Source organism: Meira miltonrushii (genome assembly GCF_003144205.1).
Source record: "Meira miltonrushii strain MCA 3882 unplaced genomic scaffold FA14scaffold_2, whole genome shotgun sequence".
NCBI lineage: Eukaryota > Fungi > Basidiomycota > Exobasidiomycetes > Exobasidiales > Brachybasidiaceae > Meira > Meira miltonrushii.
This window is the reverse complement of record NW_020289944.1, coordinates 2,892,030-2,919,043: the sequence shown is the minus strand read 5'-3', so window position 1 is coordinate 2,919,043 and position 27,014 is coordinate 2,892,030. Positions and strand designations below refer to the sequence as shown.

The 27,014-nt window shown below is 42.7% G+C and overlaps 11 protein-coding genes across 11 annotated transcripts; 4 read left to right on the top strand and 7 right to left on the bottom strand.

Annotated features, from left to right (window-relative positions):
• Positions 1 to 139: 139 nt before the first annotated feature.
• FA14DRAFT_189698 (uncharacterized protein) lies at positions 140 to 995 on the top strand. The gene has a single exon (XM_025501749.1). It carries the CDS (start codon positions 228 to 230, stop codon positions 924 to 926), a length of 699 nt encoding a protein of 232 aa, XP_025356061.1. The 5' UTR covers positions 140 to 227; the 3' UTR covers positions 927 to 995.
• A 1,955-nt stretch (positions 996 to 2,950) lies between these two features.
• FA14DRAFT_116342 (uncharacterized protein) lies at positions 2,951 to 3,493 on the bottom strand (the record flags this gene model as incomplete). The annotated part of the gene is made up of 1 exon (XM_025496169.1): positions 2,951 to 3,493. A coding segment is annotated over one exon (543 nt), but the record flags the coding sequence as incomplete, so codon positions are not given.
• Positions 3,494 to 3,723: 230 nt separating this feature from the next.
• On the bottom strand, positions 3,724 to 5,622 carry FA14DRAFT_155167 (uncharacterized protein; the record flags this gene model as incomplete). The annotated part of the gene is made up of 1 exon (XM_025497737.1): positions 3,724 to 5,622. One exon carries the CDS (start codon positions 5,620 to 5,622, stop codon positions 3,724 to 3,726), a length of 1,899 nt encoding a protein of 632 aa, XP_025356059.1.
• A 1,598-nt stretch (positions 5,623 to 7,220) lies between these two features.
• FA14DRAFT_179121 (putative benzoate 4-monooxygenase cytochrome P450) lies at positions 7,221 to 8,825 on the bottom strand (the record flags this gene model as incomplete). Its single annotated transcript, XM_025500900.1, has 1 exon — positions 7,221 to 8,825. The coding sequence occupies one exon, from the start codon at positions 8,823 to 8,825 to the stop codon at positions 7,221 to 7,223; it is 1,605 nt and encodes a 534-aa protein (XP_025356058.1).
• Positions 8,826 to 9,435: 610 nt separating this feature from the next.
• Positions 9,436 to 11,903, bottom strand: FA14DRAFT_160777 (DUF590-domain-containing protein). Its single transcript, XM_025498821.1, has one exon. It carries the CDS (start codon positions 11,878 to 11,880, stop codon positions 9,490 to 9,492), a length of 2,391 nt encoding a protein of 796 aa, XP_025356057.1. The 5' UTR covers positions 11,881 to 11,903; the 3' UTR covers positions 9,436 to 9,489.
• Positions 11,904 to 12,892: 989 nt separating this feature from the next.
• FA14DRAFT_179119 (uncharacterized protein) lies at positions 12,893 to 15,391 on the top strand (the record flags this gene model as incomplete). The annotated part of the gene is made up of 1 exon (XM_025500899.1): positions 12,893 to 15,391. One exon carries the CDS (start codon positions 12,893 to 12,895, stop codon positions 15,389 to 15,391), a length of 2,499 nt encoding a protein of 832 aa, XP_025356056.1.
• Positions 15,392 to 15,719: 328 nt separating this feature from the next.
• On the bottom strand, positions 15,720 to 16,127 carry FA14DRAFT_155163 (uncharacterized protein; the record flags this gene model as incomplete). The annotated part of the gene is made up of 1 exon (XM_025497736.1): positions 15,720 to 16,127. One exon carries the CDS (start codon positions 16,125 to 16,127, stop codon positions 15,720 to 15,722), a length of 408 nt encoding a protein of 135 aa, XP_025356055.1.
• Positions 16,128 to 16,766: 639 nt separating this feature from the next.
• FA14DRAFT_46417 (uncharacterized protein) lies at positions 16,767 to 17,346 on the bottom strand. Its single transcript, XM_025502389.1, has one exon. It carries the CDS (start codon positions 17,288 to 17,290, stop codon positions 16,922 to 16,924), a length of 369 nt encoding a protein of 122 aa, XP_025356054.1. The 5' UTR covers positions 17,291 to 17,346; the 3' UTR covers positions 16,767 to 16,921.
• Positions 17,347 to 17,790: 444 nt separating this feature from the next.
• On the top strand, positions 17,791 to 19,478 carry FA14DRAFT_46410 (uncharacterized protein). The gene has a single exon (XM_025502388.1). It carries the CDS (start codon positions 18,039 to 18,041, stop codon positions 19,341 to 19,343), a length of 1,305 nt encoding a protein of 434 aa, XP_025356053.1. The 5' UTR covers positions 17,791 to 18,038; the 3' UTR covers positions 19,344 to 19,478.
• Positions 19,479 to 19,847: 369 nt separating this feature from the next.
• Positions 19,848 to 24,877, top strand: FA14DRAFT_160775 (uncharacterized protein). The gene has a single exon (XM_025498820.1). It carries the CDS (start codon positions 19,890 to 19,892, stop codon positions 24,624 to 24,626), a length of 4,737 nt encoding a protein of 1,578 aa, XP_025356052.1. The 5' UTR covers positions 19,848 to 19,889; the 3' UTR covers positions 24,627 to 24,877.
• FA14DRAFT_123200 (E1-like protein-activating) lies at positions 24,672 to 26,855 on the bottom strand (the record flags this gene model as incomplete). The annotated part of the gene is made up of 2 exons (XM_025496555.1): positions 24,672 to 25,926; positions 25,987 to 26,855. The coding sequence occupies 2 exons, from the start codon at positions 26,853 to 26,855 to the stop codon at positions 24,672 to 24,674; spliced, it is 2,124 nt and encodes a 707-aa protein (XP_025356051.1).
• Between the last annotated feature and the right edge of the window lie 159 nt (positions 26,856 to 27,014).

The following is a 27,014-nucleotide window of genomic DNA, read 5'->3' as shown; positions in this document are numbered from 1 at the left end:
CGGTCTAAACGCCGAAAATCATCCTAAACACGACACCTTTTCTCCGAACAAGTTCCGAATTGAGGCCACAAGCATATGTGCAGTATTGGAATTCAAGAAGATCTAAGCACCGAAGTGGCTTATGAGTTAGAAAACCTTACTTCTCTTCAAACAATCAGGTCGTGTGGGGAAACCGGCGGCTTAAACACCGAGTCATCCGAAAAGATCATCACAAGAAGAAGAAGAAGATGACAATTGATAATCAGGCACGGCCTCCTATTCTAGATGGAGAAGGAACAAATGTGGTATTCACAACACCCAGAGAAATTGATCAATCTGCTTCACTTGTGGAAGGGATGATGATAACGATCAATGCTGCATTCAAAGAACAAAGTAGTAGAACGAAAATCTTGGATTCCCATCAAAGAATGGTACAAGGGTCAATTTTTGAACAACAGCTGGGCGATGATCCAAAAACGTTTTGTATAATTGTTTCACAACCACAGAAACCATATGTTGCAGGTACGATTGCAGCTAGAAGATTTCCTACATCATCTTTACCGATCGAACGTGCTTCACTTACACCACAAGGGGAGCAACTATCAACTAGAGCAATCTTTACCAGAACAGATATACCCATTCAGTATGTCAAATCCGTCTTTTGGGAATTAAAGATTTTAGCAGTTCATCCTTCCATGCAAGGTCAAAGGTTAGGAAAATGGTTGATCGATACAGTAGAAGATGAAATCAAAAGAAGGACACTTGACAAAGATCCAAATGCAAATGAAGTGATTATCGTTTTAACAACTGTCGATCAACATGCTGCACCCATTTACCTTAAAAGAGGATATATAATAGACGGTCAACAAGATTATCCGGCTGGAACGGTAAATAGCGAATATGGATTCACAGTTTTGCACATGCACAAAAGATATCAGCTGCCATGAAAGATGAAAAGACGACTTGAATGATCATTTGTACAATAGAACAGTTACCCTTGAATGCATACATCGTGCAAAGTTCAGAATCTTCTTCTCGTTGTACTGATTAGACGCGTAATATGCTTAGTTTGTACACGAAGCCTCCACGCAGGGTAAAGTGTTGATTATACTTGCATGATTTGTGTTGTTGATGTATGTTTAAAACGTATTCTGATGATACCACCATCCTATACAATTAGCAAAGATGATAACCATAGCCACCGATGAGGACACTCTCAACGTTGATGGAGATCTGTCAATGACGCTGGAAAATCTGAAAGCGATTCTTGAAGCAGATACTTCTACACCCCCACCATCTCAACAACTGTACTGTAACGGAAAACTTTTATCAGATGATAAAGCTTCACTTTCATCCTTGGGCGTGAAGGAAGATGATCTGTTGATGTTGCACAAAAGTCAATCTGCCGCTCAATCATCGGGTAGTGGATCAACAGGCGCTTCTGCCGCCGGGGCCAGACCACAGCCTTCAACACCCGAACAAGAAGCAGAAGCACTTCGACAGGAAATGTTAAGCAATGCACCTTTGATGGCTCAATTACGCTCTCAAAGACCCGAGCTAGCAGAAGCAGTCAATGCTTCAGATCCAACAAAGTTCATTCAAATGTTACGTGCAGAACGTGAAAGGAATCAAGAAGCACAAAGACAGGCAATGGCTTTGGCCAATGCAGATGAATTTGATATTGATGCACAAAGAAGAATCGAAGAAGCAATTCGACAAGAACAAGTGATGGAAAACTTTGGAAGTGCGATGGAATTCAATCCTGAAAGTTTTGGTAGAGTGACAATGTTGTATGTAGAAACACAGGTAAACGGACATCCTATCAAAGCTTTCGTCGATTCAGGCGCTCAAGCAACCATCATGAGTCCAGAATGCGCAGAGAAATGTGGAATCATGCGTTTGATCGATACCAGATTTGCCGGAATTGCAAGAGGTGTAGGTACGGCAAAGATTCTTGGCAGAGTTCACAGTGCTCAGATCAAATTAGGAGATGATCTATTCTTGCCTTGTTCCTTTACCATCATGGAGGGAAGGACTACCGAGCTCCTCTTTGGTCTGGATATGCTCAAAAGACATTCATGTCTGATCGATCTAGCAAAGAATGCACTGGTGGTTCATGGTCGTAACATTCGATTCCTAGACGAGCATGAATTGCCTCCCTCTGCACGCGGTGAAGGCTTGGACGATGAAGAAGAAGAAGCACAAGCTGGTCCTGCAGGACATGCTGCCGATAAAGCAAATGCCAATGCAGCAGCTTCTGCTGCCAATGCCGGCCAGTCGTTCCCAGGACAAGGTAATACACTTGGAAACACTTCAAATCAAGGAGCTGGTCAGCCCTTAGCTGGAATGTCGTGGGATCACAAAGCATCGCAGAATGCAACTTCTGGAGCACCACAGTCTTCCCCCAGTGGACCTGCACCATCTACTGGCGGTGCAAGCAGCACTCAGCAATCTTCAAAATCATGGCCAGCTGCTTCTCTACAAGCTCTGAAAGATTTGGGAGCATCTGATGTACAGGCAAAAGCTTTCCTGGACGCTGCAGGAGGAAATGTCGAAGTAGCGGCAAGCCTGCTGTTCCAGCAATAATCTAAGCAAGATTCACTCACTCACGAAACAGTCATTTTTTTGTAAACATAGTTATGCTTCAATCCAAAGCGATTTATAATACAATAAGAAGAATCTTGTGATAAGCATATGATCATCATGCGAGATAAGGTGGCGGATCATCTCGAACGTCAGTCGGATTCGCAGAGCCTTCAGTCAGGACTGGTGGAGTGCTTTGAGTTCCCTGCCCTGCGATTGAGTGTGATCTTTGTCTTTCTTGATCCCTCTCACGCTCCTCCTCTTCGATTGCAACATTTGCCGCTGCAATATCTTCTGGCTGAAGCGTACTATCAGATCTGTTTGGTCTGCGAACAGTTGGTGCTGTTCTTGTCTGTTGATCGTTTGTGATTTGTAGATTGCTCATATCAGGCGGGTTAGAATTAGAAGCAGATTGACTTTCTTCGGGCGGTTCATACAACGGCAATGCTTCGATATGCGTCGATCCTTCTTCCAATCTACTCTTCACTTCTTCTACCGCATCTCGGAATGCCATACCCCCGCCTTCATTGAACCACAGCTTGAACAATCCAGTGTTGTTGGAAGATGAGCCACTTCCAGACACTCTTTGTGGCAGACCGCCATCAGGGCTTGGGATGACCGAAGCTTCAAAATAAGGAGCGGTAAAGACTGGGATCAAATAACGCGTATCGACGAATTGTGCTAAAGGAATAGAAAGTGATCGTAAATGTGTTGATGCAACTGATGGATCTGCCGGTGCAGGTAAAGGTGGTTGACGTAAGAACAAGATTCGCTTAGACGTTACATATGCATTCCCGTTTGCGCTCCATTTTACACCTTGATGCTTGAAATCCAACGATAAACTACACTTTTCTACCGAAAAGAAAATCTTTTCACCCGGTAAAGGGACCGGACGTGATCCATCTTCGCTGATCAAAGCCCAATTGAGAGCCATGTTTGAATGAGTAGGAATGGATGATGGAGAGAGAGGATAGGAGCCTCAGCATAGCATTTTAAAATATGGGTATGTGGGCTATTGAAATAAAAATGGCACGGACCACTTGGCTGAATAATTCATCCCGGGAAAAGAGAAGCACACTTCATTCACAAACAGTCATCATAAAGAAAAACACTTCAAAAATAAAAATGAGTGGATTATAAAAGTACAAAAATGAAAGTAGATCATGCATTCTTCTGTTGTGATTTAGAAGGATCTGCATTTCTAACACTCAAAGTGCTCCTTTCTCCGGACGAAGTAGGCGTCATTTCGCCTGCTTGCGGTATTGTTAATGGCGGTGAATCTTCACCATTCGTAACACGCAATAACAATGCACCACTTAAACTTCTTTGTCGTCTTTGTGGTTGATCTTGATTCTTGTCCAATCCGTTCATACTTGCTACACTGTTCAAAGCATGCATTCGATCTTCCGCTCTTTCTTCTGCCGTTTTATGTGCGTCTAAATGGGTATATTGAGAAGGAGGATAATGGCTTGAAGGACTGATGGCATTGTATGCTTGTGGTGAAGAAGGACCATATTGAGGCGAACGGCCTGAATGTGTTTGCATCGTTCCAGAATATCGTTTGCTCGGATAATGTGGCTGTCCTCCATTGATGGAAGCACGACCACGTTGTAAATTTGCAGAGCCTTTTTGACCATACAATGTTGGATTAAGAGGTGGACTTTGCTGAATTGGTGATCCGACAAGTACACTGCTCAATGGTGGACTGGCATGACTGCTAAGCCCTAGAGCACTCTTTGGTCTTTCAGGCATATTGTACGAACTTGCACTCCAACTTCTAGTCTTCTTTGCATCATTTGTCATATCAGTCATCATCATATTTGAACTGATGGAAAACTGTGATCCGCGTGCAATAGAAGGCCTTACATTCTCATATCCATTTGCATTAATCGCAACACCTTCATGTAGAGGCATGTCACGCAAGGGTGGTGAATTGTATGGCGAGGTGGGTGAAATTGGTGGCGAAGCACTTGAAAGGAAAGAGGGTAGCATATCCATCGATTTGGTCTTCAACGCTCCCAATTCTCCCGGTGAACGAGCAGATTTTGAACTTCTATCGCTGCCGTTGCGTAACAAATCCGCTTCCTTGTCCGAATGATCGTGATCGGGTGAAAGTCCAGGTACAGGTAAACCAAACGGTTGCTGTGAGCCAAGACCGTGACCTATAGACATGCTATGAAACGATTGAGGGCGATCAAGTGCATTCAAACTGTGCCGTGATCGTGGTCTTCCATAATTCTGTACTTCTTCGTCTCCCAAATTTTCATCGTCCAATTGAGCAGAATCAATTCTTGTTAATGCAGCCCAATGATTATCATTGGTTTCTGATGCATTCTTTTCTTTATCTAAATCCAGAACGGCCAGCGATTTACGTTTAATACTTCGTAATGTTCCTCCTCTGCTTGAAGTACCTGCTGCAACGCCCAAGATGGAAGCCGACCTAGACCTTGGATTTCCTCCGTTTGCCTGTTTTTCATCCCATACCTGTGCCGAAGGATCGGCAAAGAATTCGTCCAAATTACGTGAAGCCATTGCATTCCTCTTTCTTTTTCGTATGAACCATAGTAGACCAAACAGAAGTGCCAAAACAGCCACTGCTCCAACAATTCCACCTGCTATAGCTCCTGCATTTGTATTATGTTGTGTATCCTGTGAAGATGCAAGTAAGGTAGGTGATGAAATTGCAGTTGGAGTAGCAGTTTGTGTTTCTACAATTACACTTCCTTCCGATGAAGCAGTTCTGATGATCGTTTGTACAATCACTCTTCCACCTGCTTGTGTTGTCGTTTGTGCTTCCGTTTGCGTTTGAGCTTGATCTTGAGTTTGTGCCTGAGTTTGTGCTTGAGTTTGTCCATCGTCCCCTCTACAACGGGTTGAATATAATGTTGATGTGGGAGAAGCTTGTGTTCCTATAGATGTTTCAACATCGTATGAAGTTGATGCTGTTGTCTCTCCATCTGGAAGAGTGGATGTGGCGACAATTGTATTTGTGACTAATTGAGTTGTGGTGAATTGACCATAAAGAGTCGAAGTTGGCACTGGAGAGCATCGATTCGACATGATGGATAGGTGTGCGTGTATAATATTGATTATGCAGTCGTAATGACCAAGTTTAGGAAATGATGGCAATTAGAGATTGTTCAGCATCAAGTATTAATGAAAGTCAAAATGGTGACAAAAGTAGGGAAAGACGGATGTTTGTGAAGAAGATCTAGAGGCAACAATGAATCATCTCGATCTAACAATGCATGTATACGTGAGTGTGCATAAAGGTAGTCTAAGGAACAATTATCAAGAATCAATTTATATTTTCTGCCTTTATCCTCCTCCCATGTCCGATTTTGAAAATCATTTGTACGTTCATCTCCGATTATGAGCATGGAAGCAGTTGAAGAAGATAAATGATAAACTTGCTCATCATTTGTTTACCAACTTCTTCCCGCGATTTGAATAAGAGTGCATTTCAACAGTGTTTCATTCAAATGTTCGCACGACCAAAGAACAAGATTGGGATTCTATCATCAAAAGGCACTTTATCTGTCTTTATCGATTGATACACGCTTCTTTTCCAATGCGTACATAAATACAAATGTTAAAGTGCAATTATGCCACGCTAAGGCGCATATAGGTGTAGGGTTTAAGATCAGAAAAGCGCCGATTAAAGCGAGCGAGGCAGAATGACACTGTTTCAAGCACTATTCGCCTAGACCGATGCGGTAGATTATAATCTTACGCAACAGACCGGTGAAGTAGCAACAAGTTTTCAATCACCGCTGATCGTCTCTTTGTATACAGTGCAGTACTGTACTGTGATAGGGGTTAAATGAATAGCCCTGCGTCGGAGCGTGCCTTGTGAATTGCATTAGCGGCGTTGTTGTTGGAAGTGAAGACCTTTCTCTCTCACTCATGTAACACAAGTACCTCTCCATGGATATTTGAAATTTTATTTATTTTTATATTTTTGCGCCACAAACGTGTTTATTGAATACGGATGGGCCTAGATGCATGAACAACTTTTACTCTCATCAAAAAATGTATGATGGTCAAACACAACTCACCGCCAAGCCTTTAATATCATCCCACTTCTTCAAACCAAGAAAAGAAAAAATGATTGATTAAGAGGCTAATCTTTGACTAACAACGTACCGTATCACGCCACCATCTCTAGCTATACGTATAATGACGTAAAATAAAGCTCTTTTTTGTTCTCTTAGTCTATTCTTTCCGGCATCTTGTATAGATAAGAAATGATTCTAAGAAAAGTAACAAAAACCCTTCTTGTTTTCTTCCCCCACAAAAGAATTGATATGTTACATACATGCAGGGTTAAAGAGCGACTGTGTAAAACAAACAAAGAAAATAAAAAAAAAGCCAGCCCCTTTTTAGCGTTAAATAATAAGAAAGAGATTATCAAATGCGTAGAAGGATTTTATTGTTCATTTTCCCACGCCGCTTTTTCCTTTGAGAAAGAATGTGATTGCCGATGTGAAAATTGGGAACATCTATCTTTTGACATCTTTTTGTGTATCCGGTGTGTGTTGATATTGTTGTCAAGATGGGAAAGAATGAGCAAGAAACACTTCATGTATTCATAAATATTTGAAATTAAGGATTGAGTATAGTACAGCAAATGAACACAGGCATTATTATTTGAGCATTCAATGACGACGGGTGATACCAATTTCACATACTGTTGGTTTACGTAAGAAACCTTCAATCGTATCAAGAGGTTCATCAGGATATTTGAGTACGATATCATATCGATGAACGAGTGCTGCGATCAAAATAGATAATTCTTGCATGGCAACATTTCTACCAACGCATGCTCTCGGTCCAACGCTGAATGGAACAAATGCTTTTTCATACTTTTGACGTGCTCCATCAACCAACCAACGATCAGGATTATAGGCTTCTGCGTCTGATCCATAAACGCCTTTATCACGATGGATGGTGTAAGATGGAACCGAGACGACCGAACCAGCTGGGAAATATTTTCCTTGAATCGTTGCACCTCCAGCAGGCACGATACGAGGCAATCCTAAAGCTGAAGTAGAATGGAAACGAAGAGATTCCGAAAGAACTGCATTGAGATAAGGTAAATCTTGAACTTCATCATGACTTGGAACATCTTCTGAATCTTTAAGTGCATCATCCAATTCAGCTTGTAATTTTTGCATGGCTTTATGATTCGTGCAAAGGTGATAGATAATTGCACAACTCGTGTTTGAAGTTGTATCACTTCCTGCAATCAATTGTGTTAAGGCTTCGCAAACCAATTCCATCTTTCCCATTTGTTCACCTTGATCATCTTTTGCAGTTTGTAATTTTGCCAATAAATCTTCACGATCACTACCATGCTCCAAACGTTCGTTCACACGTGCAGTTGCGATACCTGTTAGCTTCTTGACAGATGCCAAACGTTTACTGAACCAGGGCAATTTTGCAAGGTATGGTCGCATCCAAGTAGGAGCACATCCTAATGTAGCCGAATATTCTCCACGTTCGTTAATGATTTGAACGGCATTGCAGGTTGTAGTGTTCTTTTTGCCAAAAGCATCTTCGAATTCAACTCTTGCATCATCTGCACCTTGTTCCAACATTCCAAAAGGCTTTCCGAATGCCAAATCACCAATAGTATCAAAAGCAAAAAAGTTCAACCACATCAAAGCGTCTAACCAAGCACGACCGTTCAAATTACGAGGACCTTGAACGTTTTCTCGATCTGCTTTTGCACAAAATTCATCCCATCTGTCCACCAAAAGTTGAATTTCACGTCTGATAAAAGGTTCAAAAGCAATGATACTCTTTGGAGCGAATGTATGCGAAACAATTTTACGTTTACGTGTATGTTCCGTACGATCACGCGTATTAAACAAACCACGAACGGCAGGTTTTGGTGGAACGAAAGCATCGTAGAATTCTGATTTGAGTGTTCCTTTTCCATGCCCGTATACGGTATCGATTGCATCAGGATCGGCGATCGAAACATGATTTGGAGCCAATCGAACGAATTTACCATATTTACGATGAAGAGCATGAACAGTTAAAAATCTTTTACCTTTTTGTGCTTGACGAACGAGCCAAAGGTCGGAAAGATGAGCTCCAATAGGGCCAGGAACGAACCAAAGATGAGGAGCAAGAATGAATGGAATCAAATGAGAGACCAAAACGATGCCCACAACTGTGATTGCAAGATTGAAGGGCGAAGAAGCTGCCCAAGAGGCGAATTGACGACCTTGATGAATGAGATCCGTTTCTACCATCTTGTGAGAGTTTGTATGATGATGACTTTGAGGAGAAGAGATGTGTGATCTGTAGAACGGCTTGTTATATACCTTTTCTTACGGCTTCATACAACCCTTCTATTTTGCCTTGACTTCCGATTGGTATCGGAGATGCAGATGACGCCCTGAGAGGTTGAGGCTGTAGGGTGAGCCCCAAAGCACTGGATTTTCTCCACAAAATTAAAGCTTCCAACTTCCCCCGCTTGGCTTGGGTGTGCTTTTTGGAAATACGTGAAGTGTAATTTGTCAAGATTTGTGGTAAACATACACAGGTGTACTGCTTAAGCCAATTCTTCGGACTCAGGCCCGAGGTTCGCGCAATGACAAAGTCACAATTTGTTAATTTTTGTGTATGCGCTGCGCAGCGCAGCGGGCAGGCGAGCGGGCAAGGAAGGCATCAACGAGAGCAGCCGCAAATATACATACACAAGAGCTTGTTATACCTTCTCCGGCTTTTCCGATAGAATCCCCGCACTGATATTTTAGCTTCTAGAAGATGACGCTCTGTCATTTATGTCAAGTGCTACTAAAAGTATGCGGGGCTCCAAATGAACAACCAATCAGCCATTATTCATTATATATTATTATATTCCATTGCAATGATTTCTAATGATGCTAGAAAGAGAGATGACAAGAAGGGGATCTATTGACTTTTACTGCTTTGTTGAATAACAAGTTTTCCTTCTTCTTCAGCTCCACGCCAAAATGCTTTTTGATCATTTTCAGGTGCTCCAATATGGGTTGGAGCGGCAGCCTTTAATGCATCAACAGCAGCAGCTCCCATTCCACTTCTTTCCAATGCATCTCTGCGTGTTTGGAATTCACGTTTGCGCAATAGTGTTTCTTCTTCACTATCACGCCAAAGTGCTCTTTCTAAAATATGTCGAACTACACTTCTCATGATTCCATAAATGTGTTCGGCTGCCAATGCTAACAATAAACTTGCAACAAGCGCACCTGCAGTACCCGAAGTAGGTAAATTGGATGGAAGTAATCTTGAGAATGATAAAGGAGAACGTGGTGAATGAGCTGGATCGGATGGATAAACAATCGAATCAACGACCTTTCCCGGTGTAACTCCATCCGCACCTCCTGGATGCAAATGAGATCGTAAAACGGTTTCATAAGGTGAATGCCCGGCCAAATGTGCTTCAGGAGAGGGCTGGAAGAGGTAAATAAGAGAAGCATTTAACATTGCAGATAGCCATGCCAAAAATCCCAACACTTCCAACCAAGGTCCAATCGATTCAGCTCGAACGGGTACAGGACGACGAGCGTTGACTGTCATCTTTAATGCATCAGATCGCAGCTCGAAAAAGTTGTTGATGAATCCCATCACTGGAGCCAAAGGCCAAATGACTGACCAAAGAACGATATAGCCAAATTGCGTTGCCATTTCTGCATAATCTGCAAATGTGTCATAATTTGGCAGAGTTAATTCTTCCTCGATCCTGTGCAAGAATTTACCTTCAACGGACGCTTTCGATCCTGATGTGTCTTTATGTTTCTTGGCTTCTCTATATTCGTTCACTTTGTGCAAGATATACGGTAATGCTGTTTCGGTGAAAGCACCAATCACTTGACTGGTGGTCAAGACTGCGAATAATTGAGCGTGCATTCTACTTGGATTGATTTCAAATTTGACAGATCCTGTCAGATTACGTTTGATGTCTCCCCTATCTTCGGCCGCTTGTAAGCTAGAAGCAAAGAAGCCATGTTGAACGATCGCATCCATGATCTGTTGGCCAAATGGAATGTAAACGAATGCACTCAGTGTCAATGCACCATATGCAACCACAGCTTGTAAGGCAAACATCTTGATCGTCAAAGCAGATTGGTGGGTTCGAACGCTATAGTGATTCTCCCATGAAGTGAGAGCAGCAGCGGTGGCTTGCCATGCGGCCATGATCTGAGGAACACATACGGCAAACAAGGCCGTTGGAATAAAGGGAATGAGTGCTTTTCCAGGTCCAGCATAGAGTTTCGAAACAAAGACTTCAGTTGCAAATATTGTCGTCATCGTTGCGCCCAAAAGAGCAGCAAAAATTAGCATGACTGGAATGCTGCACGCAACACGCAATTCTCTTCTCCACCATTCAAACACTTCTTGATCTTCACCTGTAGCAGGATCTTTGCGAATGGTTCTAGGCTTGAATTCGTTCCTTCTTGCATCGACATGACCAACGCCTGATGTACCCCATCGAACGGCTAATTTGCGTTCCTTCATTCGCCATAATTCCACAAATACGCATGACCAACCAACCAAAAGTAAGGAGTATATTGGATGGAAGGGAGCGCCTGCTGCCCAGAATGCAAATCCAGCTGCCGCAATTGAGGCTAAAGATTGAAAGTAAAAGTTCAAAAAGCCGTAGTACAATGCAATGTGTTCACCAAAATGGGATCGAATAGAATCCAATTCTTTGATACTGATCTGTAAGCCTGATTTAACATCAGACCATCTTTTGAGCCAACCATGGTTATAATCAGGATTATGAATTGGTGTCATATCCTTCAAATGTGGATATTCTTTGGACTCGATTGACAGATTCGCTCCTTGCGGCTTTGGCCTGGTTAAGAGATCATGGACGAATCTTACACGATCAGCCGGACTGAATTGTTCAGCTTGACTATGAATTCCATCTTTGCCTAAAGAGGATGATCTTGCTAAGCTGCTTACGCCTTCAGGTTCAACTGTACTCTTTACGCCATGAAGATAATCATGTAAACTTTCCAATTTTCCACTGGCAACTAATGTTTGATCGGGAGCACGAACGAATATGATCAAATCTGATTCATTACGTGAAGATTGTCTTGCAGTGATTTGTAATCCTACCAATCTGATTGCTTTTATTAGTCTTTCATATTCTTCCACCCTTGCATTTGTTTCAGATGCAGAAGGTTGTTTCTTTGATTTGATTAATTTTGGATCTCTTGCTTGGAATACTAATACGAAATCCACTTCTGGTGCTGTGTTATCCTTTTCTGGAACAGCTGGTGGAATATTCTTAAGAGGAGGTGCAGCTTGAGAAGACATTGTTGCTTCCTTAGCAATACACAGTGATGATGGTGATGATGATACTATTGATAGAATGAGAAGATTACACTGGAAGTGGAGCTAACTTGTCAAAAGACTGAAATGGGAATGGTTAGCGTGGTCTGTGCTGCCAAAGTTGCATCTTCACGTCACATCTATTCATATTAAATCACACTAACATTAATGCACGTGCAAATGTCAACGAAGAGGTGGATCTTGACCATTAATCTATGAATTGATAGCCGTAGTTGAAATATGAGAAGATAATTTATAGATCGATGTTCCTAGATTGATCAACGGACACTCCCGCCGTTTCCTACATTCTCCAAATCGGGATCTAACCCACTCTTCCAGGGGGTCTATTGTTGATCTATAAATAGAGCGTAAGCCATTTAAAAAAAAGCCTCTTAAAATGCTTATCGCAGTACATAAATAATAACATTGCCGAATGAATCCAGCCGCCGGTTTAAGAGGCCAGGCACTGCATTTACGCCGCGGAGCCGCGCCTCTTTTCTTCTGAAGTTTACTCAGTGGTTGAGTGCCTTTTTTACCCTTGATCAGACGACTTTACATTTTCGGCATTAGATTACGGCAAACAATTTAACCTCAGCAGATATATAGTCAATTTCGGCACTCGTACACCGAAAAAGAGAAAGGGGGGAGGAGGAAGGATCGTTATCGTTCATTGGATAATGTATCTCTCTCCCCCACCCCTTAACCGAACAGCCGACTTGGGGCTGGATTCGTGTACCCTTCCATCTTTTCCGTTTTTGACTTCAAAATTCATGCATAACCTCTTTACAATCTAAATTCGTTCCTACATTTGCTTTAGTGGCACAAAACAGTCACAAACGTTTATCCTCCTTTCTGCATCCATTCACTCTTCCAACAACAACAACTACTACTACACAGCATCAGCATAAACTATCAATGGTCCCACAAAAATGATTCCCATATAAATAGAAACCCCTGCAAATCACTCCCCCCTTTCAAAGACAAAGCCCACACAAAGATGTCTTTACCATTCATGCAAGAATTGAATCAACAACAATGGGGAACAGAATTATCAAGAGGACATTATTCAAGGCTATCAACGCGATCAGAGATTATATTCCCATACGATGATACTTATCATGATGATTCACAGAATACCGATAATATTCCTCTAATCGAAAAAGAATATCAACTTCTTGATGGATTCAAAAGAGGTTGGCCATCCGTTTTACCCTATTCATGGCAAGATACAAAAAAAGCAGGCAACCGTACTAGGAAGGTGATACTATTCTGTTTTGCTTTGACAATCTTTACAGCTTCCGCATTGACTGCCTATCGCCTTACCATACGTTCCTATGACACTCTTCTTGAATACACCACCATCCCACCCTTTGCATTTGGTCCAAGAGTGCCCAACGCAACATGTTGCAGCAGTACACCAGAGTACTTACCATACACTCTCGATGCTATCCAAGCCCATCAACCATTCTTGGACGATGAAGTGTTAGAAGAATGGGTGGCGAATGGCAAGCTACTTTCAAGAGCAGACTTTTCCAAACATATCCGCATAGATGGTGTAACGACATGGGTGAATGGATCAGATACACGTCATCATGCAAATAGGATTTTGTTCAGTGAAGATCAACAACGGATAAATGAAGAAAATATGACAACAAAAGATGATAAAACCGTTCAAGATTTAAAGAAAGAGATCGATTTTGAACATGGGTCACGCATTCAAAATTCGGAAAATCGGTTTCGTGATTTGAACGAGTTGCAGTTCAGCGTCCGTTCTGCTCGTCAAAGTTTACGACATCATTTAGGCACCCATCATATCGTTTCAACAGATTTCTGGAGAGGCGAAGAGCCAAGTGCAGGGGTGCAAGATGATCACTTTGGTCATCATCGCGGTCAAATACCACAATGGTTGAATGTCGATTCACCTTTGGTCGCTTTGGCAGATTCAAACAGTACAACTTTACCCGCTATTCGATTACATCATGATTCACAAATATTCGTACCTTTCAACAAAGATATCGATGCAGAACAATGGCGTGATCAAAGGTTACCAACGTTCAATTCAATGGCAGTCGAAGCTGTTTTAGGAATCAACATGAAAGGATTATCTCAAACGTACTTTTTAGCATCTGACGATATGTTCACAACACACGCAATGACAACGGCAGATTTCTATACACCTCTTTATGGACCTTCGATGCAAATTCAAACGGACATGTACGTTCGTGGAATTGCAAGTGCGGGTGCAGTGAATGAGATTGCAAGTATGCAGTATAGTGTCATGCGTTTAACTGAACGATTTGGAACACCAGGATTTAGTTATTCGGCACATATTCACAAAAGTATCGTTCAACCTTTGATGTTGGAAAGCAGGATGATTTGGAGAGAACATTTCGAAAAGGCATCAGCAAGAAGATTCCGAGGTGATAATTTGATGATGAATAGTCATACGATAACGTATGCTATGATCATCGAACGTCATCGTGAAGCGCTTTTATGGTCTTTCTTGGTGGCCAGAATTGATAAAGACGGAGATGGAATGCTGAACGATCAAGAACTTGCTCGAGCACTTGAAGAGATGGGTGCAAACAATATCACTTCTAACATTCCAGTTCGATTGCCCAAACGGATTACGACTCATAAGAGTTATCAAAATGGAAATTTGAACAAAGCCAAGTTCCCTTCACCCAAAGCATCGAGGCCACTGTTTTCCTCTTTTGATGGTTATGCATATGCAGAACCGGATAACTTGTTCCGTCAACGAACGCTGAAAGGATTGTTCCAAATGCCACTTTCCCTATTGCCTCCTTCTATTTCCGAAAGTGATGACAAAGCTCAACAAGAAAAGATTTTTAGCGTTGACTTCTGTCAAATTGAACTTTCAGTTTGTTGGCCAAGAGATGATCGTGCTGAATTGATCAAATCAACAAATGCAATCTTTAAAAGGTTCGCATTCGATTATAGAGGATGCGGTGATTGTTTGATCACTCATTTGGTCGGAAAGAGTGGAGAGAAAGGAATGAAAGCTTTCTTGCCTGACAAAGAACAAGAATTCCCGCAAAGTGCAATTATCGCATCAAAGGAGGCAAAAAGGCATGATCGTTCAACTGATGCCTATCATTTACCATTGGGCGCGTTTCATCAATCGATAGACTTTTCATTGGATGAAATAGCAATCGAAAATGGTTTAGGATTATCACCATCTCTCGTTTTACCTGCACAACCCAATTTACGCAAATTTGCCATGCATTTGATCATGCGTTATTCCTATACGATTGTAATTTCTACCGGATCATTTGAAATGCTCAAAACGCCAACGACAGCAAGGCTAGCATTGGAAAAGGTAAAGAAAAAGATCAAGATGGGAATGGCATATCTTTGTTTAAACGACGATATAACGGTTGCTTCTCATCGTGTAAAGATGGAAATGGATAAATTCTTTCAAGATGTTTGGCCAAACAATCGATCCGGATTACCGTTTGAATTGATGAATCAATGAACAATAACTTTTTTCAATTTATATTTTTATTTGTACTATAAGCACGCAATCAATTTGGATACCCTTTAATTAGAACATGTACACTGTGCGTTTGACAAGTGACACCGCCGGCAGGGATTTGTCAAGGTGATGTTGTGATTTAATATTAGCCGCATTAACTGCCTTTTTGTCTCTAATCTGATTTCTATTGTGGGATTTTATGCTTGAACCGATCGATCGTTCACGCCAAAGGTTGCATTGATCACGCTAAATAAACGTTTAGACCCTTTTCAATCCAATCAACACCGGATTCTGATTGGCATAATGTCGCTTGATTTTATTTTTTATATCAACTTCGCGATGTTCCTTCTTGCTGTTTAGCTTTTACAGCCTTTTCTCTCTCTTTTTTGGCTTTCTTTAAACTCTGAAATTTCTCGTCAGCGTGAATCATTGCTTTGGCTTCGCTGTAAACACGATAAATACTCGAATTACTTTCCTGTGTGTTTTGTCTCCACTTAAGCCTTTCTGATTTATGATGTTCTGCTTCTTTCTCATGTTTTATAGCATTAGCAATATGAATCTCTTCCATAGTCTTTTTAGGACTTGCTAGTCTTTTAAATTTAGGGCTCGATGATCGAGAGTTAGAACTTGATGATGATACTCTAGGGCCAAGTAATGGCTCTTCTAATTCTGATGATGATACTTTGCAAATAAGCAATAAGAAAATGGCTAGAAGAAAATACTTAGGAATAACCATCTTCGTTGATAATGAAATTGATGACGAAATTGATTAGAACTACTCTAACCAAATCAATCATGTTTAAGGCAATATTTATACTTTGCTAAATCATTGCTTTCCATTATAACATTTTTCAAGAGAAATTCGAACTTCAAAAGTACTGCCATACGAGGCGTAAGTTTCATCAAAACAAAGTATATTATCTATTTCCGATTCTTATTAGCCCCGTTGAATTATAGGTTGAAATTATGTGTTAGGAAACAATGTACGTATGTACTATCAACGGTCGATTAATATTAGAGAAAAGGATTTGTTAAGCATTAGACGCAGAATTGATAAGAAAAGATGCTACTTTGTACCGAATTAATCTCTGCTCTCTTTCTTCTTTTCCGGCTTTGAGAAATGACAGCGGTAGAAGATAATGCAACTGATATAACCTGTTAAGCCTGCTTGATTGCATTCTGCCCGGTGCCTTGCTCAATCTCGTCCGGCTGATCGGCATAAAAGATTTGAATCTAATCAAGCCACGGAGAATCTATATCAAGAAAAAACCAAAACAAATCAAAACATCCTGCTGCTGCAGGCTTCATTTCCGTTTTTGTGTTTGTATATGTATGGGCGCGGCGCTGCGCACAAAAGCAGGCGGAGAAAAATGGCTTCAGGGGCTATGAAGAGAAACGGGCACAAACGCCGGAGGTGCTAGGGTTTGGTGTCTAAAAGACAAAAGTTTTACAAAGCTTGCTTGCGTGCTTTGACTGGTGTAGTGGCACTTATGCATTGCGCGAACTTTCTCGATCATTTTTTCATTCTGTTCACGCACACACACACACACACTCAGGCACGGTTCCGTAAGGGAAAAAGTCACCGCGCCGCTTTAAACTAAAAGAAAAAGAGAAAATTGACAGAAATAGACAAAAGGCTGCTTTGGCTTGGCTCTCTTTTTCGGCATTCAAACACACAGCGTTGAGTAGAAATTCTCCTTTTTTCTTTTGACTGCAATATGACCTAGAGCCAAGGATACCAAGACGATTGTTATGTGTTGAGAAAAAGGAACTTCTTCTGGATAATGGTGTTGTTGAATGTAGATAGATGATAAACGATAAACATAGTAGTGATAAACCTCTTCTTTTAGCTGATTCTGATACGATCGAGGGTGTATGTGTATGTATGATGTATTTCATTATGGGGTGTTTTTATTTTTATGCGCGAGTGTGTGAACCCTCTGCTAATTTACTCGCATTCACTGTTTTTCTTCCCTTGTTTGGCGTGCGTAAACAGTGTAATGCACGATCATGCATCAAATCTTCATTTCAAGGCATAAGAGCACAAGTAAAAGTACATAAGCATAAGCAGCAATCATTATTACCGATCCTTTGACAATATAGATCTATGTATTCCATCATCCTGCAATTCTCTCTTCGTACATGCATCATTCAATCTAGTGTCACGATGAACGAATAGGTTCTCATCGCAAAATACAAATCACTAACACAAAAGGGCGTCAAGAACTCCACCCTATTCTCTCAAGACTGCAAATAGCCAACAACATTCATCATTCATTCATTCCTTTACGGACCAGCTTCTTTCCCGTCATAATAGGGGTATTGCCTTGCTAAAAAGGGACCTCAATCCTGCTACACACGTCTTGCAAATTGACAATTGCTCGTGTCCTAAAATACATTCAAGGAGTTCAAAGAAAGAAGGCTGTGTTTTCCTCTTTTCGTCGAACTCGTGTAACTGTGCGGCAGCGTCGGCGGCGGAACACAGGAAAACAAGATTCATTCGGAGTACAGAACTGAAAAAGTCGCCGTATATATTTAGTATTTTCCCAGAATAAAGTGGACAAGGGATTTCCAAAAGAACAAAACAATCTCTTCCTTCTTTCCTCGTCACCATTCACATCTTCAGCAACCATTTCCACCATACAACATGTACTCGAAACAATCGAGGAATCAGCTAATATCGGCTGTTCCTCATGCCGGACTATGGGCGGTTCTAGCACTATCTAATCTCGCCTCCGCTGCTTCCGTGCCATCAAATTCTCATACTCTCGAAAAGCGAAAGCCAGTCTTGAAGGATAGCGGCTTGGTAACAATCGATGGCAAAGCACCTCTAGATCTGATTCTCTTGATCGCAGCGACAATGGGTTTCGCATTGTTTTGTCTAATACTCGTTTGCATCAATCTGCGCAAACCATGGGTGGGTGGCTCAAAAGAGATCTCAGAAGAACGAACAAGGGCAAGAACAGATTTGCGATTGCGAGGCGCAGGAAAGCGATTCGTGATTGATAGAAGACCAACCCACAGAGTTTTACATGATTCATCAATGAGTCACGCAACCGTTGACAGTAAAAGTCATTTAATAGCACCAATGCACAATCCCGATGCATATAACAAATCGTTGAATTACGTTGGACCAAAAATCGCTCAAGATCAACCATCCAGAGCAGCAAGAGGGTATAGTTACTATTCAAAAGCAGATCTTGCAGCCAACGCAGCATTCTATCAAGACGGTCAGCCCAGAATGGTGGTTGGAGGACCACGAAGGCCAAATCAACCTTCTATGCTCAGCACATTGGCCGTCCCAACCCTAAATGCAGGGGATGGAGCTTCAGATACTTCTTCGACCGCATTCAGTTCGCCTGATCCTTCAACCAGTGGAGTAAAATTAAGTGACGGAAGCAGTGGCAAAGGCAATGGAATGCCGACAGGGCCAAGACCTATACCTGCACATGCACGGCAAAAGCCAACCAGACAAAACACAACATCTTCCCAACCGGAGCAGGGCAGGCGGATCAGTAGTACATCCGCAGGCGCTTTGCGATGGTACGAACGCAATCAACGCGGTGATGTACCTCCTGTGCCACCATCGATGGCAGATCGGGCATACATGGAATACGATCGCACTTCGCCAACCCGTAATGGAGGTAATGGACAACGATACGCTCTACATAGAAGTAACACTGATGGTCAAGGCCACGGCAGTCCTGTTCGATCTTCAAGCTACTTTGACGGCTCAGGTTCTGAATCACATGAAGGTTCTGGAGCAAATACGCCATCAATGCAACATTTGCAACATCCCTTACAGCCCAATGTGAATCATATGCTACCGCGAACACGGGTTTTGGCACATTATGATTTAGACTCTGATCCAAACGCAAATCATTTGACGGGATTGCTAGATGAAAGACAGGTACCGACAACATCCAATACGGCATGGCGCGGATACCGTTAATTGCATTCAATATATACGGACAATCGCAGAAACAGTTGGAACAATCAGCAGAAGTGCCCTCGGTATACCACGAGAGGATACCGATTGCGGCCATGCTGTACAAACAGCATTGTAGTAATTAAGGATTCCATTTGTACTATATAGAGAATTCCTAGGACCCCTTCCCTCCCCCTTTCTCTTTCCCTCTTTACAGATCAGAATATGGGATAATTTCCCTTACCAGAATACCATCGTATGCATCAAAGCATGGACACTTTTTTGTTATGCAATTCACCACACAGCATCAATCTCATCTTGTATCCTCAATCGAATCTTTTTCGTCTTTGATGTGAAACTGAGTGAGATAAGAGATAGTTGAAATTGCACTTTTGGATCTCCCATCCGTCGGCTGAAGATGATGAAGGTGAGAAGAAGAAGAGGTCAAAGCGCGCGAAATTTAGCTTCAGTTACGATTAAGCGTTTGAGCGTATAAAGATCTGGCTTGGTTGCTACCAATCTTCCTCCCCACAATTCCATTCAAGGCACATTCAATGAACATTCAATAGGATGAATACACCTTCAACGCCTTCCATGTCGGAAGGCTTTGGTGGGCCATCAACGCCAACACAAAGTAATATAGGCCAAAGTCAAAGTCAAACGACAAATATGGCAGCACCAACACCAACACCGGTAGGAGGAAGGGCATTCTGTTCACCTGCAATGATCAGAATCTTATTAACGCCAGCTACGGCAGACGTTACGCCAGATGAATTCGAAAGGATGACAAGTGCGATCAGAAGGATTGAGAGTATTCGTATTTCAGATTTACCTATGAGAGCGCCAGGATCAAATGGACCTTCACAAAGAAAAGAAAGGATTCCATCAAGTTCACCTTTAGCGAGATCGGGTGAAGTACACATCTCTTTCGTTACATCTTACGATCCAAGTCATTCGTTCTTGTCGCCTTTCAATGTACACAAGCAAGTTTTAGGTGTTTTGGGAGTTTCGACTTGTAGTTCATCGAACGCAGTAGAGGAATTGGAACGAGCACCGGCTGCTTTACGACAATTACATCCAACTGCAGTTGTACATAGAGTGTTTGGCTTTGATCTTGGAGCAGCTAGACCTCAAACGATGGATTTGAGTGCGATGTCAAATGCAAAAGGAGCGATCGAGAAAGCAGGAGGTGGAAATATGACAAAATCCAATTCTTCCACTTCAGGTTTGAATGCAGAAAGAGAAATAACAGATGGAGGTGATATGGGAGCGGAAAGCTTGACAAAGACTTCGCTGGACTCTTCAATGACACGAAGAACGGGTCAGGCAAAATCATCAATGACAGATAGTGAAAAAGATTCTACTTCTTCTGGATTTGCGGGACGTTCTAACACTGGTTTGGTCATCTTTCCAGCAGTAAGAAGGGATCTGAAGGATGTGCGTTTTTATCTCAAAACTCTCATACCACAATTCGTTGCCGATCTGCTAGATGGTTTAGATGATTTTGTCAGCGATCTGCAAGGCAAACCTCTCGAGACACCGAGAGAAACATTGGAAGGTCCTTCTGCAAATGCGACCGGAGCAAGTACTAGCACTGCTCTGACTGCTGCAAACAAAGGTATAGGCGCGGCAGCAACGAGTGCAGCAAGTCGAGCATCTGCTCTTTTCAGTTCTTTTTCTGCAGCTGAAGATCCTTCATCCTCTTCAACATCTCGAAAAGTTTCAAGGAGCAGTAAGAACCTCCTTGCACCCGCTGGTGTTGGACCAACGGGAGCAGGAAGATATGCCAAGGTAAAAGCAGATTATTACCTCTTGATTGGCGATCTATGGAGTGCAGCCAAAGAATACGACAACTGCATGAGCCTGATGGGCAAAGAACGGGCGATGGCAGGCGGTCAAGATGCAGTATGGTATGCCAGTGCGTTGGAAGGATGGGCTGTGACACGAGTTCTAACGACACGCATGGGTGGACAAGTTGCTGAGAAGGCACCTTGTACTACCATGCCGCTGGGAGGAGTGAAGGAAAAGGAAAAAGAAAAGGTGGTTAGCGATTTCCAATTTGCGGGCAAGGATTGGTCCGATATTGCAGAAGCATACAGTCTAGCTTTGACAATCTATAGCAAATGTCTAGCTCCCGCTTCATACTTGCTCGACACCATGCGCAGTGTCAATCCAGAAACACCACGAGATTACACCCATCCTCTCATTCATACATCGGCCTGTTTGGCCTATGCAAGGCTATTACTGGCAATCTGGGCATCCGGAGGCTGGAATGGAGAAACATTTGACCAGCTACTTCTGGGAGGTGTTCCTCCAGCATTAGCGGAGACAACAAGGCCATCTATTGCAGTATATATGCAGCATACTACGTCAAGCGGTATCAGCAGGGGCGACATTGCGGCACCAGCAAGTCTTTCATTGACAAACAGTTCAACGAATGCACTCAAAATGTTGGACCAAATTCACCTTTACAGTAGTCTGGCAGCTATTTACGGTTGCCTTGGCTTTGCACGAAAAGAGGCATATGCTATTCAAAGGTTGCAATCATTGGTAGTCGTGCTAATAGCTCAAGGTGTTCATATGCAAAAGCAACAAGGTTCTTCTACCAGTGAAGCTCTACGTGCAGGCAATGCTGCATATGGTACGATGAGCACACAGATATCTTCCATCGGGGGCGGTTTGGGCAGTGACTCAATTCTCGTTTTGGCCTTACAGATCTGTCAGACATACGGCATTAATGTGCAACTGATGCTCCTGCTGGATATGGACCGTGGACATATCCTCTTGCGCGCTTCGGTTGATGTGAAGAGCGGCAAAAGACTAAGCTCGCCAATGTTGAATCGCAATAGAGCTGCTTGGTCGATGAGTTCTTCATCTCCTGCAAATGGAAGTGAAGTCGATTGGAAGCGTTTCTTGAACGACGAAGCTCAAGCACGTCAAGCTGCAATCAGCGAATTACTGGAAGAACCGCACTTTGGCTGGATAGAGCAACAGATTGCAATTTTGAAGGATACCATTTCGATTTGTGAGATGCTACAGGATAAACAATCACTACTGTTCTTTGGTGCAATCCTTCTTCGAGATTTCTGGCCTTATTTGGGCTTCGAAGAGCAATTCCGACTCAAAGATGGATTTGCCAAATTGATGGGCGAAACAATTAGTGGAGATGTAGGCAATACAAGCAGTAACAAGAATCTTCAATTGCAGTACTGGGGTCCTAAAGACCTTCTCGCGGGAATGCAGCTGGAGAGCGGAACAACAAATCAGCCACAGAAAGTACTTTTCAAGAATCTGCCAAGAGCAGGCGAAAAGCCGAGCGTTCCAGAGTGGGCAAAGGGAAAAGAAACCAAAAATGCTCAATCGACGACAGAGAATGGATTAATGCAAGACGAAGTGGCATCATTTATCGTCACGCTACACAATCCATTACAGATTCCTCTCGAGTTAGAGAGCATACGACTCGAGCTTCAGACACTTGGTAGTCTGGGCCCAACATTCGAACCGAACGTACGTAAAAATATCATTCTACCGCCAAACTCTTTCCACGTTGTACGTTTGAGTGGAATTGCCAGCGGTGAAGGTCGATTGTGTGTAAAGGGTATTTATCTCAAATTGCCCTTCTGTGCCGAACGTTTGTTCACGTTTGAGTACGCACAAGGGGTAGCCGAGAAGACGCTATGGAAAGCACAAAGCGAAGTGGACGATAAATGGACCAGGACGAAGCGTATCGGTCTGGATGCTAGAGGAAGTGGAAGCACCGGCATTGGGCTGCAGACCAATCTACAACCGAAGTCTAGATCCAGGACGCAAGAGAGCCTATGGATTTTGCCAGTGATTGCCAAGATTCCGATGGTTGAAATCAGACCTTCGGCCGCTCTAAAATCGGGCAGTGTGGTCCTGTGTGATGGTGAAGAGAAAGCTATCACACTCACGCTTCAAAACAAGAGCGAGATGGCGGTTGATCACATACAGTTTGTATTCGACGATGACGTTCAACGTGATACAGTTGAGCTTCTAGCAGAAGGTCAGCTAGAAGCGGTGGACGTGTACGAATTGGAACAAGATTTGATCGAAAGACCATTCCTATCACTGCTAGGCAAAGAAGCAAAGGGTACAAAAGCGGAGCAAAATGCCACTGGGTCTAATCTCAAGCTTGAAGTCAATGAAGCAAAAACGTTTACATTCCGCATTCGTGGCAAATTGGATGTCCGTAGAGCGTCGATTCGGGTGCAATTTGGCAATAAAGCCAACAGCAAAGAATTGGGTCGAGAGTATTTCTGGACCCGACAAGCACAATTCTCATTCGATGTTCGGGTACTGCCTACTGTATTCTTGGACGGATTGGAGGTGATGAGAGCAAGAAATATTGATCTACCTCACCTTAAATCAATGTTGGAGAATGGGAATGACCTTGACAAGTACACTGATACATCAGAAGTCACAATCGTCTCTCTTGCCGCTCACAATACCAACGCAGGCAGTGAAATTGAGATCTGCATGAACATTGATGACTCTGTCGGTAGTCAAAAGATCGCTCGGAGGTTGCCAGCACATTCTTCCATACGAATCCATTTCTTCTTGCCAAATGCATTACCGAAAAATATCAAAGAAGAGCTGCTGCAGCCCATTCCCAAGCTCGTTGAACGACAATTTATCGTTTCACAAGTCAAGCGCACAGAATCACAAGAACGTACTTTGCGAGCTTTATTCTGGGCCAGACAAAAGATTTTGTCGAAATTGAGCAATAGCATATGGAAAGATAACAAAACTCGAAAGGCCGGCTCGATTGGTCTCTCTGGCTTGCGACTGGACAATCCTCAATCGGTTGTATCACTGTATGCTGACCCGATCGATGTGAAGACAACAGCATCAAAAGGAGTGCAAGTCAAGCCAACGTCAGAACAATCGGCTGGACTTTTGCTGGAGCTGCAAGCGCACGACTTTGTGGAACTGTATTTCGAGGTCAAGAATACTAGCGATGCTACCGTTCGAAATCTTCAATATCGCTTAGCAGCCAACATTGACGATAAACAATTGTCTCAGCATATCCTGTGCATTGGCGGTCATATGAACGGATACATTTCGCAGCTTCTTCCGAATGAAACTCGACAGGTGACAATTGGTGTTTGCTTTTTGACAAAAGGTGCTTTCATGCTCGACTATCTCGTCACACCATCACGTCCACTTTTGGGTAAGCTTGATGAAGAAGAGCAATCAAAAACGGATGAAGCCGTGTCTATAACGTCTTTCTTATCCGCCGTCAATGCGAAATATACATATAAAAGTATAAAAGTAAATGTACATTAAATCATTATTTCATTGCCAATAGGATGCATTGCTTTTGTCCACAATTTAATCGTCTTCGAAAGATCCTTCTTCTTCATCCCATTCTACTTCGATCTCATCTGTGGCATCGTACAATTGATCAAGACCTGTCAAATGACGCAAGTATTCCTCATCATTGCAGGCTTTTTGAATCATCTCAAATCCTTCTTTGGCGTATGTGTCGATCACTGTCTCGCTACAAGCCGTGCAACGATCATAAGCAGGTCCATGAATGAGAAGATTTTGGAAATTGAAAAGAGATCCGCGAATTTGATGCGGAAGGCGTCCTAAAATCGAGTCTGACGAGGACGAATCTGCATCAGGGACAGTCGCTTTGGATCCTGAGGCGTTCGGGGCGATATAAGCTGGAGCTCGAAAGCCAAGAGGATGTTGCAAAATGGAGACCATCATCTCCACAGTAGTTGCGCTAGCAACAGAAGCCAGTCCTGGTCTTGTGACTGTACACATTTGATCCAAAGTACGATCGGTAAGAGAATCTGTAGGTGCGACAACATCATTGCAGAAATAACAGCCCAATCGAGTTGAACTTGTTGAAGCATGCTCTTTTGGACTTGCTCCATGGCGCATAGCCAAGAAGGTATCAAATCCCAAAGCAGTATTGAATACCATCTTTGATTTAACTGCACCCAGTACGGTTGGCAGCCAACGGCTCTCTCTTGAATCCATCAACAGATAAACAGCATCGTGTGAATCGAAGAGGTCTTGCAGAGATTCAACATCTTTTTTGACTTGTTCAACGTTTCCTTTCGGTATTGGGTGTCCCGGCATGGGTATATTGATTTGATGTCCTTCTGCCTCTACACCAGGGTATATTCTTCGTAAAGCGTTCGCGGCACATTCAGCTTTTGGCTTTCCTCCTTCCAAGCAATCGCTGAATTCAAACAAAGGCTGTCGAACAGGATTGGAAAACGAAACAGTTGAAGAATCAACAAGAGTGATCTTTCGCACTCCCCATCCCAAGAGTGTTCGTGCTACGTAACATCCCAACGTTCCTGCACCTAATAGCAAGCATCTGGTTGAGCTTACTTTCTCCAGATTGATTTCGGGTAAAATCCTCCATCGCATCAGCTTCAAGTTCAAGTCTACAGCTTGATCTGCCAACCGCTTGGGATCCATCAAAGGGCCTAAATCTGCCATCTTTGGTGCCAACTTTCCTGAATTATTTCTCTCCCAGCCAACAGCTGAAGGCTTTGAAGGCGTATCGGGCAGCGATGTGAATGGCAACATCCGATCTCCTAGTTGCATTGTTTGCGATGCTTGACTGGTAGCATCAGAAGATGTATCAATGCATGATAATTCTGCCACGATACTCTTGTCGTACGATCCACTTTCTACCTCGTTTCTCCAACATACCACTCGTATTTTCTGAACGTCGAATCGTATCGACAAAAGTGACAATAGATTTCTTAGCGGCCAGCCTGGAGTATCTGAAAGAGCTGAAGGGTCGATAAACCCAATAGCTCGGCGATCCTGATCAACATCTCTGAAGAAGCTTTCGAATTCCATAATCTTTGCTGTTGAGCCGTCCGGTCGGATCAAGAAGAAGCCATGATCGACAATTCTTGACCGTTCACGCAAAGATGATGAAAGCTTTTGCAGTTCAGCTTCTCCCCATGTGGACTTCACATTAGACCAATCCGATCCAACTGTATGCCAATGCGGTTTGGACAAAAGTGCAGGATATGCGAACCAATAATAGAATTTGTACTTTTTCAAATCTGAAAAGCTTAAACAAAGGAAGCGATTGAGAGAGGGTATAGGATCTTCATCTTGCATCATACTGATCAAAAGAGCGTTTGCTGTTTCCTGTAGGATTTCCATCTTGTCTGCCTTTTTGAATTCTTCGATTGTATTGAAATTCTTTAAGGAACCTACAACCTCAACTTGTGACTCTCCTGCACCTCCGCTTTCTCCACGAGTATTTTCATTTTCCACCGTTTCAAGCGAAGAAGAGTCCAATGATATGTTTGTCGGTAACCGAACGATTTCAGAAGTTGAACGATCCTTTACTTGTTTTCCAATTGTATATTTTGCTCGAATTTCGATCCTGTCGTCTGACAGCTGAGCACGATCAATCTTGAATGATGCTAAAGTGGTCCAAAATGATGGTGAAATTTGGGATGAAAAAGGCGAGAACTGTACTGGCTCCAATTTTGATCCAGATGGATCACTTGGATTCCCCTCAGCCATGATTGTGGTATTCGTGTGTGATCGAGTAACAAAGAGTCTTCTGGCAATGAACAACTTACTCTCTTTAATGCTACATGCATATATCCCCCTCCACGCACAGGGCAATCAAAAGACGCGACTTGATAGAGAGAAGGTGATGCATGCAAGACAATTACTTAG

Excerpts from the sequence above, each read along its gene's own strand:
- FA14DRAFT_189698 (XM_025501749.1), top strand. The coding sequence starts at position 228 with ATGACAATTGATAATCAGGCACGGCCTCCTATTCTAGATGGAGAAGGA.
- FA14DRAFT_46410 (XM_025502388.1), top strand. The coding sequence starts at position 18,039 with ATGTACTCGAAACAATCGAGGAATCAGCTAATATCGGCTGTTCCTCAT.
- FA14DRAFT_46417 (XM_025502389.1), bottom strand. The coding sequence starts at position 17,290 with ATGAAATACATCATACATACACATACACCCTCGATCGTATCAGAATCA.
- FA14DRAFT_160777 (XM_025498821.1), bottom strand. The coding sequence starts at position 11,880 with ATGTCTTCTCAAGCTGCACCTCCTCTTAAGAATATTCCACCAGCTGTT.
- FA14DRAFT_160775 (XM_025498820.1), top strand. The coding sequence starts at position 19,890 with ATGAATACACCTTCAACGCCTTCCATGTCGGAAGGCTTTGGTGGGCCA.